At 40.9% G+C, this 14,175-nt stretch overlaps 1 protein-coding gene across 1 annotated transcript in view; it reads right to left on the reverse strand.

Annotated features, from left to right (window-relative positions):
* Positions 1 to 14,175, reverse strand: part of PTPRG (protein tyrosine phosphatase receptor type G) — a 394,477-nt gene that overhangs the window by 103,513 nt on the left and 276,789 nt on the right. The window contains exon 6 of the mRNA XM_053953681.1: positions 7,711 to 7,777. Coding sequence (XP_053809656.1) covers positions 7,711 to 7,777 — 67 coding nt within the window. The remainder of the gene's footprint in view (positions 1 to 7,710; positions 7,778 to 14,175) is intronic.

Below are 14,175 nucleotides of genomic sequence, written 5' to 3' on the forward strand. Positions count from 1 at the left end.
GTCCTCCCCCCATCTCAACACCTGAGCACCTAAATAGAAAAGTAAACATTCAGGAAAGCAGAGCCCCAGAGATCCTGACCCTGAGGACAGGCCCTCGAAATACTGAGCATTCCCTTGGGAAAGAGCAATAACCTGCTGCTGCCACCAGTGCTCCCAGGTGGTGATGCAGCAAAGAGCAGAATCCAAAACATCACCCCACTAATGCAGTTTTACCCACAGGTAACAAGCAGCAATGCTTTGTTTACAGCACCAATGCTTGGAAAAACATGTTCACTCTAACACCTCAAAGGCAAAAACAGCAAGCACCACAGATTCATTGTTGACCATTAAGACAATGAATGTGGCATTTAAAATACTAAGTGTTCCACAGTATGAAAGGACAATATTGTATTTCAACTCTTACATTCACAAAAAACAATTATCTGAGCCAGCTGGTAACATATTTGACCTTCTGACACAACATTCACATCTGCCTCTTGGTCTGTGTCTCACAACAGCAACGTGGAAAGTCATTCTTTCTTTGGGCTGAGAAATCTCCCCAACATTTTACATGAGACAAAGGGCCATTTTCTGCAGAACCTGACCCAAAGGCAGAGCAAATGGAGACATGCTTTAAAAGCCTGATCTATTTACACATTTTGTCAAGTCATCACCACTAGGTCTGGACTAATACTAAATTGTGCACAATAGTTTACTGAGCAGAGGAAAAAATCAGATCTTAAATCAGATACCAGCAGTGGATCTCCACCAACTACTGCAGTTTTCACAAGCTGGTGCCAACACATTATTTTGAAAAAGCCATCAGTTGAACAGTTTGCCTTTGAGGACTGACTTGCTAAAAATACAGTCTGTAAATCAGTGGAAAAAGACAGACCTGAATTCTAACCAAATCACTAGAGTAAGAGGCTTCTTGAGATATGCAGGTAAACAGCACACAACTATCTGTGATCAAAACTCTTTTAAATCCAACAGGAACTTGGATGGGACATCACAAGAAAATAACTATATGCCAAGTCCATTTATATCTCATGGAATGCTTTGGGACTTTCATCATGATTTTCTGTAAGAAAACAGGAACTTGGCTGCATTGAAAACAATATCTTAAAATGAGCTTATTTCCAAAATTAACGTATGTGCAGTGCCTGATAGGTACCCAGCTACACTCTGAATAACTGAAATCTGCAATACCAATATAAAGAGCTTTGAAAGTCTCCCAAATTTATTAAACAATGTTATTGCCAATTTCATTTTCACAATGAGCCAAGACATTCTAAAGCTTCTGTATTCAAACTTTTAAAAAGCAAACACACAAAAATAATCAAAAGGACACCATGTTGCACATCCACTGAGCCAGAACTTCCCAGATAAAGCAGGCAGCAAAGCACAGCCAAGGACCAGACTCGTGGGGGTGATTTTAAAGATGAGATTACAAATGTTATATATTACTTTAACGGAAAGGATCATCAGATGACTGCTTGCTGTGTAAATCCTGAAGGAAGAGCAGTATCTGACAATTCTCTGTACTCAGGGTAATTCTTGTCATTTATTGTGCAATTATTTTTCTCACTTTTATTTAATTTTTTTTTTTTTAAAGAGCCTCTGCTGAGCAATGTAAGGAGCTGTAAGGACACAGAAAGCACAGCATAGCAGGGAGGAGGGGAGTGAGATAATAACACAGTCCTGCAGACTAATTTAATCTGAGACAACCGGTGAGAGGTACAAAGAGCCAGGAGGAAGGAATAAAAAAGGCAAGTCTCTTATTCACAAAAAACTATTTCCATGCCACGTGTTGGTCTCAGGCTTAATTTTTCTCTCTCCCTTTCTTAAAACAGCTTAGGAGGAAAAGGTTTAGCTGCAGAGAAGAGGTCATAACTCTTTAAAGAAGGAAAATGTTATTCTGAACCTTTCATGCTTAAGCAGTGCTGATGCAGAGCAGCTGTTGGCATTCTAGACTGGGATGAGACTTCTCCAGGTTTCCCAAAACCCGACCTGAGGCAGAGGTACATGAGGCTGGACAGGCAAGGAAACTAAGAAATACAGAATAAGCACCAGCAATAAGAGGAAAAAGAAACTATAAAAAAGTTTAGAGGAGAGGAGGATCCCTGGCAAAAACTGGACCCTGGCAGAGGTTGAAGTGAAGCAGAAATGCCCAGAGAAGCAGGGATTGATCACATCTGCTCCTGCAGAGCCAGAGCAAAACCACACGTTCTCAGAGTTTTCTATCCCTCATTTCTCAGCAAATATCCCCAAAACCCACCAGCATGGCACCCAACTCCTACTCCCTGCAGATGATTTGTTCACATTCAGCATCAACTTTAATTCTTAACTTCTACAAGTGCAATCTTTTTTGCTAGTTTGAGTTAGTTTTTCTGTGCAGTTATTAATTCTCTGTCAGCTTGCTGGTCTTTACTCAGCTGTGACCAGCACTGCTTTTTGCAGAGCAGACAGGTGAAGGACCAGAGATTTCCAGCACTTCCACCATTTATTCCTTTAAATGATACAGACCCCTGCAGCTATGCACAGAGCTGCCCTATATAAAGGTGTGAACTTATCACCTCTGCTCTCATCTTCATTTCCCACTTCCCTCCTCCCCCCCTTTGCTCCACAGCAATCGTGTCCTGGCCCCTTTCACAGGGCTACTCTGCCTGTGAACACAAGAACAGATCAGAAAACAAAAGAATATATCCAGCTCATCCCTGAGGGGAAAAAAATGCTCCTCCACGTTTCCTTCTCAGCTTAAAGCACGGTATTGCTCTCCCTTTGATGGTCCTTCCTTGTTCCAAATTGAGCTGCTGCCTTCTTCAAAGTTTTACTTTCAAAGATGAGGTCCCACGGTATCACATCTCACCTTCACCCCTCTCCCCCACCCTTCTCTACAACCCCATCATATTTGGTGTAGAAGGCAAACAGCTTGTCAGGCAGTGTTATGGTTGAAGTTCAAAACAAAAGAAAAAACGTGTCATGGTGCTAATGGTGTTTTCTTGTTATTATGCATTCTGGTGTGATAGATCCACAGGGTAACTAACACTGTCTAGATTGCTTCTTTTTTAGTGCTGATTTATTTTAACAGGTTATTCACTGATTTTTCACCTAGGACAACTGGAGAGATGTGCAACATATTTATTCTCTATCCTTTTTCATTATTAAAGCAGTTGTTTCCACTGTATTTTGCCAGTAAGACGAGAAATTTTATAATCCCTTGCCTGACCACCTCTGTCCCATCTCAAGGGAGATCCAAGACTATATTCTGCTCCATGCTGCATTCCAGTTACAGCTTTTTAAGATTTTTTTCCAACCTTCCTTTTAAATAAACCAAGGTTCCTCTTCTCCCCTCACCCCACCTCATGTTCACAAACAAGCAACAGATGCCATTGATTCACTTTGTACCTAAGCTTTTGATCTGGTAGCACTTTGATTTTCAGAGCTCACTTTTGACAAGGAAGGTAATAAGAGCCCCATTTTTGTGACATTGAGCCTTTTCTGCTGTGGTAATTTATTTGTGCTCTAATAATAATTTTCTGCTGATCAGTGTAGATTCTTGATGACAGCCACACAGAACAGGACAGAGTGACAAAAACATGGTTTCCATCACCCTGAAATCTTTTCCAGAGGCCTAGGGTAGTGTGGGCTGCTGTGCCCTCTGACAACACTGCCTGCACAGTAAAACAGGACTGTGGTTCTGTGCAGAACAGCCATGCCAGGCTGGGAAAAGGTGAATGTCACACAGCCTCCAGCACTGGGTGCCCCCCCCGGACTGACATCAGGGAAGAAGGCTCATTTTAATGCCTTCCAGGCAGCCAGTAAAAACACGGAAAAGGCTTCTCTAAGAGGCTTACATACAAAACAGTACCAAAAAGGGCAAACCAAAGACAGCAAAGGTGGAAAAAACAATGTTTCTGTGCAATAGCTCCATCCTGCCAGGTGCTCCTCTGAGACCTTGCTGGAACGTGTGGCAGGCAAAAGCTTTCATAGCCATTTTAATGCAAATCAACTGTATAACACATAACCTGGTATTTCAGCCCCCTATTCCCACAAGGGCACAATCATTCCCTCTGAGGCCTCAGCAGCCTCCTCAGCCCTTGCATAAGAGCAGCTCCTTCCTGCCCTGCAATCCTCAGCATCACAAAGAAGGATGAGGAGTAGAGAGGGGGCACTGCACCCAGCTGAGCACCTGGGCAGCAAAACGGGCAGAAGAGTCAGATGGGCAGCACCAAGACTGCCCCATGTGTGGTGCAATCACAGCCAGGCACCAGTGGCTTTTTTACCTATGATCCAACTTCAATGTGAACAACGTGCATCATCCGTCCCGCCAGCACCAGCATTGCTGAAGACCCTTCCCACCAGCTTTCATTTGCAGAGGAGCTAAAAAAGACCCCCAGCAATCAGAGCTGAAAGAGCAAGTCAGCACCAGAAAATCCAAATCCCACCTGCTTGTACCCCATCCCTTCTCCAGGGAGGGCTGCCCACTCCCAGCTGCCAGTCCTGGCTCTGTGGCTCCCCACGTGCCCTGGGGCAGGGAGAGCAGCAGTGACAAGAGCAGGCACCTGGCTGGCAGGAGGGGTGACAAATCCTTGGCAGAATACTGGACCAAAAGCAATTTCAAAATCAGCAACAAGCATTTGACAGCTCCTGTAAGAGCCCTCTCAGAGTTCCTGGGCTGCTCTTGGAGGGCAGATGCAGGAGCTGGGGAGAGGTGTGGGAACATCCTGCTCAGCAGGAACAACATGGGGCAAACCCCAAAGCATTACCATAGATCCAGACATCAGCTGGCAGTTTGGTACACTATAGTTTCCCTTCCAGCTAAGAAACTTTATATGGTTGCTCATGTAAAATTAAGTTTAATGTGGCCATTAAGATTCTACAAAATTATGCCTGAAGATGAGGAAACAAAATCAACTAAGTAGCAACTAAGCCTGTATTGATTTTTATGTGTATGTTTCTCTATCATTGTTACTAAGCCGGTGACACTGTGAAGGGCACAATTATTTATGTTCCATCAAATTAGTAAGTAATTCAAATCCCTGATGAAATATCAAGCAAAAATTGCTTTCACTTCTGCAGAAAGTACTTATGACTTTGGAAATGTCTGTATACCCCTGGAAGGGCAATGTAAGAAGACAAGAACTTCACAGAAAAAAAGAAAAAGGAAAAAAAAAATTTTTTTTTTTAAAAACCATCTCATCATTCATGAGCATCATCTGTGTATTCACCTGAGTGTTACCAAATCTGTCACCACTATGGGGACAGACCAGTGTGGGAGCCCTGTACAGAGTGGTGCAGAGTGGAGTCCCCACACAGGGCCAGGCCTTCTAGTGAATGACAAAATGAGGATGATGAGGGTTTGTGTGGGTGTGCCATTCCCATGCTGAGAACTGAATGAGTGTGAGGGAGCAGTGAGTGTTCAGCACAACCCAAGAAACATGCTCTGCCAGATGGAGGGAGAGGGAAGACAAAAACCTCGACGTTTGTAAGTATTCTTAATTTTACATTATACGTATGTGCCTCTGTATTGTGACAACCACCTAAAACCAACATGGTAATGGAAATGTTAGAAAATGCAAAGAAACTTAAGGTTTCAATTTTGATTTCCTTTGTTGGATTCCTCCTTGATCCAACCACTCTATTCAAAAGCCACAAGAGTTTTTCACTGTACTTCAGCCAAGCAGTCCATGTTGCCTTAGGGTCGCAATCGAATGCAAGGCAAATAGAAGGCAGGAAGAAACTTTTCAGATAAATTCATAAAAATGTGCTCATGTAAGATGTAAGTAAACCACATCAAGAAAAGAAACGTAAGAATCTGGAATAAAACCCTCACATCTTTACTATTATTCTACATAATAACATTAAAAGAGAGATATGATATAAGAATTCTTCACTGAAGTGTTCTATCAATATTTAAGTTAAAGAGAATGATCTCTTTCAACAACTGCTTTGCAGGAGGAAATTCCTTTAACCACCAAAAAAAAAACCTTAGAAAAGGCTTTTAATCAGGGCCTTTGAAACAGGAAGGAAAGCATGATTTTCCTCTTTTTCTTCCTTAATGTTTTGAAAAGGAAACAAGCTATTGAAATATATCAAGTAATTTCCTTTACTTGAAACACTAGCAGACTTCTGTGCATTGTGTGCAAAACAAAAATAAACGCCTTTTATCCACCCAGATTTTGCTGTGGGTAAGACAGCACAGAGATGGACTGATCATTATGTGGTCAGGGAATCACAGCCTGGGACCGAGTCACATCCTACCCAAACAATTAATTTTGGGAAAGGAAGAATCCTCTTAGGAGACACTGGTGTGATTATCCACTGTTTTGTCTGCGAGGAGCAAGACAGGGAGCAGAAAAACCTGATGAGGTGGCCTAAACACTGCGTGTTTGCCAGGGGTTGGAGTCTTGGAATAGAAAGCAGGTAAAGAACAAAACTAAAAAAAGAGATCCCAGTCCAGTTAAATGGCAGCTTGGCTGCAGTGTCAAATTACACAGACAGCGAAAAAAACCTTGCAGCCTAACACATCCCAGCTTCGCTTTTGCTGGCCTGTTTTGTTATCCAGCAGCAAAGAGGTAATAACTTCTATTTTTGTGGAAAACCACACCAGTTTTTCAGCTCGGTGTGTTGTTTTTATTTCACAGCAGAAGACTGCAATTTGTAAGCAGCAAAACATAAGGAAAATTCGCTAAATGAAGGACTTTATGGCATGTTATCATTTAACCCGTTTTTCACTGTGTTTGGATTTATTTGCCATCCCAGTTGCAAAGTTAAATGATTCTGAAAGGAGAACAATTAATCCAAAATCCTATTTGTTTTAATCTAACACTGTCAACTAGTTTTAGGTTTGCAGTCAAGAGAAAAAAAATGTCTGTTAAGCTCTACAGCACTAGCTAATGTCTAAAGACAATCCTCAGAAAAGGTACAAAGATGTTTTATCACAGCACTATAGATGGAACAGAGATTTATTATTGTACTGAGCACCATTCCAGCAGATGCCTTTTGAATTACAATGAGATTATTAAAACTTTACAAATCATTATTTTAAAACCTGACAAGAGTACTTTGGGAACCGGAGCATCTTGATGTCATTGCTGATGATGCATTACCTGTGGTAAGGCTTCAGGAAAATTCCCAAGTAAAAATTGGTTATAAAAGTATAAAATATATTAATATTTATTTTAGTACCTGCTATAAGTTCAAGGATAATAGGTATATGCATCAGAACAGCTGAATGATCGTATTTATGCCAGCATTAGAAAGATGTTCATCTGCTGCAAAGTTTAATTAATTTTCATAGATAGTTAATTTTCTGTTTCATTATCAGTTGCCTAAATTTGAAAGACAAATAATTTATTTACAAGTAGAAACTTCAGATAGGTGTATTTTTAGAGCAAACAGAAGATAAATAACAGAGTGAAGTATCCAGGCTGCCTTCGAAGTTCTAATATGAATGATAGATTGCAGCAGGTTGTGATTGATAACTTATGCATTCTGGAGCACTGACTGAAAAGAAACAAATTGTTTACTGTTCACCCCAAACCATTCTCAGGTAACAAATGACTCTGATCTTTACCTATCAAATAATGGCTGTGATGCCCTTAAACATCAGTGAATGAGGAATGTGTGGGCTCACTGTGTCCTTCCAGGGGTGACCTGATCCCTTAAGGACAATATTTCTGCCCCTCTCCCCTTCCCAACAAGTAGAAAGTTTAAGCAGCTACTTACCATGATGTACAACGCCCTTCAACCCATGGATAATGGGATCCAGTGCTGAATTGTCCCTCTGACTGACCTACATGCAAAGGATACAGGATTGGTTACATCTACTCTGGCATTACGCAGAACAGTTTCAGTTTAATCTTCTAACGAGAGAAAAAAAAAAAAAAAAGATGTTACCTAACAAGCTGCTTAGTTCTCACATTTACAATGGATCTTCACCAAATGCCTAAGGTACATGGTGTCACAAAATAAAGCAAGGAAGGTTAAATAAAAAGTGTCCTATACGTTCTTTAAAACGTTAACCACATTATCAGCCCTGCAAAGCCTAAAACCACAGAGCTGATTTTTCTCCATCTACTCCTGCTTTCATAGAGGAGAGCTGCTGTGATAAACAGAAGTCATCTCAGACCAGTTCATTCCTTACCAACATGGCCATAAATCTGGTGCTGCCACTGCAATCAGTGAAGCTGGATCCCTTTCAGCCCTAATGGAGTTTGGCCTTGGCATCTCATTGCTATTCACATTTTAAAATTTATTTTAATTTAGTGTCACTTGGACAAAGGAAAGGCAAATTCGCTCTGTGAGAGGATCTAGAAAAAAACAATCAGTTTTTGACAGTGTAATTGCCTGCACTGCCAGACCAAGACCTTCAACATTGCTCCTATCACTCAGAAATTGCCCATGTCCTCCACAACAGTGAGATCCACCACCAGAGAGAGGAGGGAAAGGCAGCAGGAAGGATTAACCCTGTTGAGCTCCACAACTTCCAAATTAAACCCATCATTTCAGTCACTTACTTGCACACAGACAAGGAATTCACAACCAATAATGCAATTTTTTTTTTAACCTTTTGCCTCTTCAGAGGTATTGTAGGAATAACTCACAATTTCTGTGAACACGTTCCACTATTTAAGATACTTGCCAATTTACTTTTCGGAGATAAATACTGCCATGTATCTTACTCATGGGGTACATTCTTCCTTCTTTTCCCCACTAGTCAGCTTTAGAACATGAGCAGTGTTGATAATTTCTGGATGGACAGCTCCTAATGGGCAACACATCAGATACAAAAGAGCTGCCCTGTATTTTACTGCCTGCTGATGACCTCAATGTCATGAGGAAAAACAGATTTTAATCACATTATGGCTGTGTATTAATGTATTTGGAAAGGAGTGGAGACAAAAGAAAACCCTGAGAAAGGACCATGTGCCCAGCAGGGAACACACTGATCTATGAAGGGCAAAACCAGCTTGGAGCTGTTCTTAGGAGAAGGACATCATTGACCACAGCACATCCAAAAAATGTGCTGTAAAAATATCACAATTTTTAATAGCCTGACAAGAAAATTGGAATTCACTACCCAAGTTTCACAAGCACAAGTGCCTCTCATCTTGTCCTTCCTCCCCATAACTAATTAGGAATCTTAGAAATCTCATTATCTTCTCAGCCAACTGCATTGTGATAAACCAACTCAAACCACTTTTCTTTTTCCCTTTATTTGCCCTATGAACTACTCTGCTGTGTTCAGGACACATTCTCATGCACTTCTCTAGAGACAAAATGGTTTGGTGTTGTAAATGGAAATTGAAAATCCTCTCCTCATCACAGTACTCCAGAACTTGCAATGATCATCTAGGGCAAGAAATGCAATAAAATTATCAAAGCAGCAAAAGCAGCTTTGAAATATATATACAGCTCAGATGTTACTGGACATAACACCATTACCCTGAAGGCTGCAAGCTCTTTGAAGCATGAACTTTTATATGCCCAAAAGGGTGCTCTGCACACTTTGGATCCTGTATAAATAATAATCACAGGACAGTGGACACAATTACCCACTTTGTAGGTTCTGTCTGACATCTGACAAATCAAAAAGAAACACTAAAAATACAGGGCCTGTTGTGTGACACATTCCTGCATCTTTTCCATTTATCCAGGTTTCTCTAACCATAGACACCATTGAAAAAAAAATCATTAAAATGCTACCAGCATTTAAGTACAAGAATGTAAGAAAAACTTGCTCTGGACTTAATGTTTTATTTATTGCTGCCTAACTATAAGTGGTAAAGAATTTTATTCTATTTACTTTGGTTTTATTTCTGGTGACAGCTGCAATCAGCTTGAAAAAAAAGCAAATAGACAGAAAGGATCATAAAGGTTAGAACTCTTCCTTTTGGGATTTTGTGTCAAAGTAGATCAATCCTTAACCTCAGCCCTGGCAGCGCCCCTTTAATCTGAGGTGGTGTGGCTGTATAGATCCAGCCATGCAGCCTCTTTGATAGCACATTCTGCAAATGTGCTGTGTTCTTCAACAGCACAAAACCAAGCACAGGATTGCTATGGAGGCTGGAAGGCAAATGCTCCATGCATCTGTAATCTTGTTTTCTCCAGGGGTGTGGGGAGCAGGATGTCATGTTTCTTTAAAAATCATATTCAAACAAGTACCACTTGCAGAGGTGTCAGTTCAGACCTGCATGGGATACAGCTTTATTTTCCTTCTAGATGCTTTCCTTCCGCTTACCTTACATTCACACACAGTTCTCTCACACCTCAGTACAACTGTTTCAGGATCTTGGCAAGACCATTAGAAAAGTGACCAAAAGTTTTCTCATTTTGTGGAAGGGTTCAGACTCCAGAACAAAAGTTTTCTTATATCTTTTTCTTCTTCAAATTCTTAAACAACCCAAAAAACCCACCTTGAATTTCATCTCTCTCTTTTTTTTCACTTCTTTCTATCCTTTTTCTGCCTGTGTTCACAGAAGAAATCAGGTTTCTGAAATCCAAAATGTCAAGCCCTATCCCCATTGTTGTATGTCTCTGGTTTAACTGGCCTGCAGCTACTACACTGGTTGAGATCAGACATTCACCCATACAAGAATCCTTTCTCTGATAACAACTGATATTTAAAAGAAAGGAAGGGAAGGGAAAAAAAAAAAAAAAAAAAAAAAGAGAGAAAGAAAAAAATCTCCAGAATAAGAAGTGTCCTTCTGACCTGCTTTATGATTCCACTTCATGAAGCTTGAGCTTATATCCTCCTACAAACTGTTCTTAACGTTCTTTGTTATATGTGTTCCAGACATGTATTTTTTTATTATCTTATGAACATATCCTGAAGGACAACAGCAATGAATTATTCAGATTGACCTTACATTCCACATTTCTGCTGGTACCTTAGAGAAAGATCACATATCTGAAACTGCGTCTGGGCACTTTGGGTTCACCCAACACACGCCTGCCTAAGCTGGGCAAACCTTTTCCTTGTGAGTGAAAAGCTGTGAGCTTCCCCCCTATTTCTTCAAGACCTTACCAGAAGAAACACAGAGAATGAAAAATTCCTTAAGCCACAGGAATTCCAGGCACAATCACAAGCCTACAATGCTGCAGAGTGAGTATTAACAGACAGATGGAAAAGCATCCTGAAATTGCCCTAAAATACCCGCAGTACCACTACTACAAATGTTGCTTCCTGTACAAGATGTTTTTGCTCAAAACTGACTAACACTCTATAGGTCTGCAGTAAACAGATTAAATAATGCTTGTGTGCATCATTTATAATTGAAAAATGCCTGTAATCCTCTTCAGCAGAAACAAATAGGTAACTATCATGCTAAGCACAATGGAAAAACAAACACAGAGATATCATTAAGCAGTTTCCTGTGCTAACAGAGCTCTCACCATAGGGTAAATATGGGATGAACATGACATGACGAAGCAAAATCTCTTGTTTATTGTACCCTTTGGGTGACTTCAATACCTGGTGCACATGCCATTCTGAACAGAAAGAATGGCTTGATGCTAATGCAATGAACAAGACAAATATTTGCAATATGGGAAAAGGCAAGGCACAAGTGACCACATTCTGCAGTCATAAACCAGATATGTTCTTCATATGAAGTCATGGTGGAAATCATACTCTAGACAGGTTAGATTTACTTACAGCTCCTGCATCTGATGCAGGGACTGAGAAATTATTCCTTCTTCAGTGAACAAGGCTGATCAGCCATGAACTCTACTCACAGCTGGATTAACACCTCTGAGCAGGACAACGTGTTGTCCCTGTGCTTGAAAGTCCTGCTGCTTCTACAGCTGTACCCTTGGAGGCAGGCTAGGGAGCTCAGCCCATTCTCAGGATAACATTAATACTCCAAAGAGGACAGTTTCAGTGACTGAGCAGAGCAGGAATGTGAGCAGAGGACAGACCAGAGCCCCTCAGCCAGGCTGACCATGCTAATCCAGCCACCAAGCCACAGCATGTGAAAATAGACTTTACTGGGCAAGGTACTACCCCTGTGCTGAGCTCAGCATGTGCTCAGGAGTTAAAAAACACCAACCTTCTCTATCAGTCATTGTAGAGCAGCCTGTTCATCTAAAAGCTGTTCATGTAAAGCTCTCTGTTCATCAGATTATTTTATAGGACAAACTCAGAACCTCCTGAAGACCCTGATTTATCAAAACTCAGCAGACTCGTAAAGTATTAAAATTTATGCCACATGCTGTATAATTAAAGCCATATGCTAAAGTCATGTAAGTAATCCATGACCTGTCTTTCTGCTGGAAACAGTTCTATGAAGCTGAAAAAAAAAAGATTTCAGGCAAACATACTGATCTTACCCTGCTTATTTTAGAAACAGTAACAAATAAAAGCAGGAAAACCCCCAAATACATACTGGGGCAGTTAGAGAAGCCACACAGCAACATCAGACCTTAACTCCAAGACCCCTGTCCAAAGGACCAGACACCCCCATTGCCCAAAGCTCCAGGCAGCCTCTCTGAAACCCAGATTATCCTCCTACCAACCAAGGAGGTCTTGAGGGAGTGCCACAAAGGTCTCTAATGATCATTGGTACCAGCTACCTTGTGAGAAGTAGGTGAATATTAATCATTTGAACAGTAGGGAATACACTTTCCTTTTAAAAATATGTTAGAAGAAAAGGGTAGGGGAAAAAAATAACTGAAGAAAACTCACCTATTTGGGTTGATACAAAATACAAATTTCTCTTTCATTTCCACCTTAAAAAATATCTGGCATTTAGACATTAAACTGTCATAAATTTGCTGTGACTGCTTTCAAGCTCATTAAATGGGCTCACAGACAGTATTGCAAAGCATCTCAAAGTGAAGGAGAATGCCACAGTCGGCTATATTGAAAGGTAAAATGACATGCATTTTGTGCAAGGCAGAGGAAAATGAATGGCAACAGTTTTGTGATACAGTACCTGAGCCTTTCCCCTCTGAATAGTGATATAATTTACTTTTCTCTCCCACTGCAACATTTGGCCCTTGACTCGGAAACTAAATCTTCAATCTATCAAGCCTTACCCATCTGCTAAGTAAAATGGCCAAGAAAATCTGCATGCCTTGAATTCGATATAGCCAGCTGCTCCCAGAGTGCTGAGCATTAACATCCAGAGACCATCCTCTCATGCTGCAAAGGACGCTGTCTGCCAAGGATGAATGACTACATACTTAACCGTGGCAGCTGAAGCCACTGACAATGGCTGACACAGAAAGATGCCAATGTGTCAAACTCTACTTTCAATTACAACACTGAAAGTCAGGGGTAATATTCCCCCAACTGTGTGCCTTCAGCTCCCATACAGCCTGCAGTTAAGATATACAACTCACCAGCCAAAAACCTAAGCTCCAAGCACTCTGTACAAACTACGAGGAAGAAAAAGAAAACTATTATGAATTAACTAGGTTGCAGAGATTAAATTGTCCTGTAGGGTTTCAGGACAATCAGCATGGTTAAACAATTTATTCTTCCATCAGCTCAGTGATGTTGGACAGATGCCAGTCCCCAATCTCTGTGGGAAAGGACCTGATTTTCAGTTGGTTGGAACAGAAATTAGAAGAATCCCATTAATGTGAACACTGTGCCACACAATACGTATTTTAACATCACAGCAACAGGATTTAAAGAATCCAAGATAATCAGCATCAAAAGAAACATTCTTCTCTCACTAAAGGGAAAGCACTAGGGATATTGCTTTTGAAACTCTTCAAATCCATGTCTTCAGGGCCAAATAATTTCAGGGTTAGCTATCAGCTTGGGCAGCCCTTCTCCTAATCCTTCTGAACAACGATGCTTTCACCTGCATCAGTGTGCAGCACTTGGAAAGGATCCTGGCCTTGTGGTCCACACCCTTCTGCTCTGCACTAACTCCATTGTCCCACCTCTTGCTTCTCTCCCTTTTGAAGTCTACATTGTAAAATCTGATTGTGGATAAATATCTAGTTTCTTAAACATTACTGAATAAAAGGAAGTGAAAGATTTCAGCCGGATCTGGAATGCGGATGAACAGATATGAAAAGTTTACATGTGCTTTGCTTTGAAATAAAGCAGGAAATATTTATCCGGAGCTTTCCAAGAGAACTGATGGGTGAGAAGGGATACTGGTTGACACAATAGCACACTGAGCTATCTATGAAGCCAAGAAAATGCTCCCGACATAATGATAAGCTAGATTT

The sequence above is a fragment of the Vidua chalybeata genome, chromosome 12, assembly GCF_026979565.1.
Source record: "Vidua chalybeata isolate OUT-0048 chromosome 12, bVidCha1 merged haplotype, whole genome shotgun sequence".
Classification (NCBI taxonomy): Eukaryota; Metazoa; Chordata; class Aves; order Passeriformes; family Viduidae; genus Vidua; species Vidua chalybeata.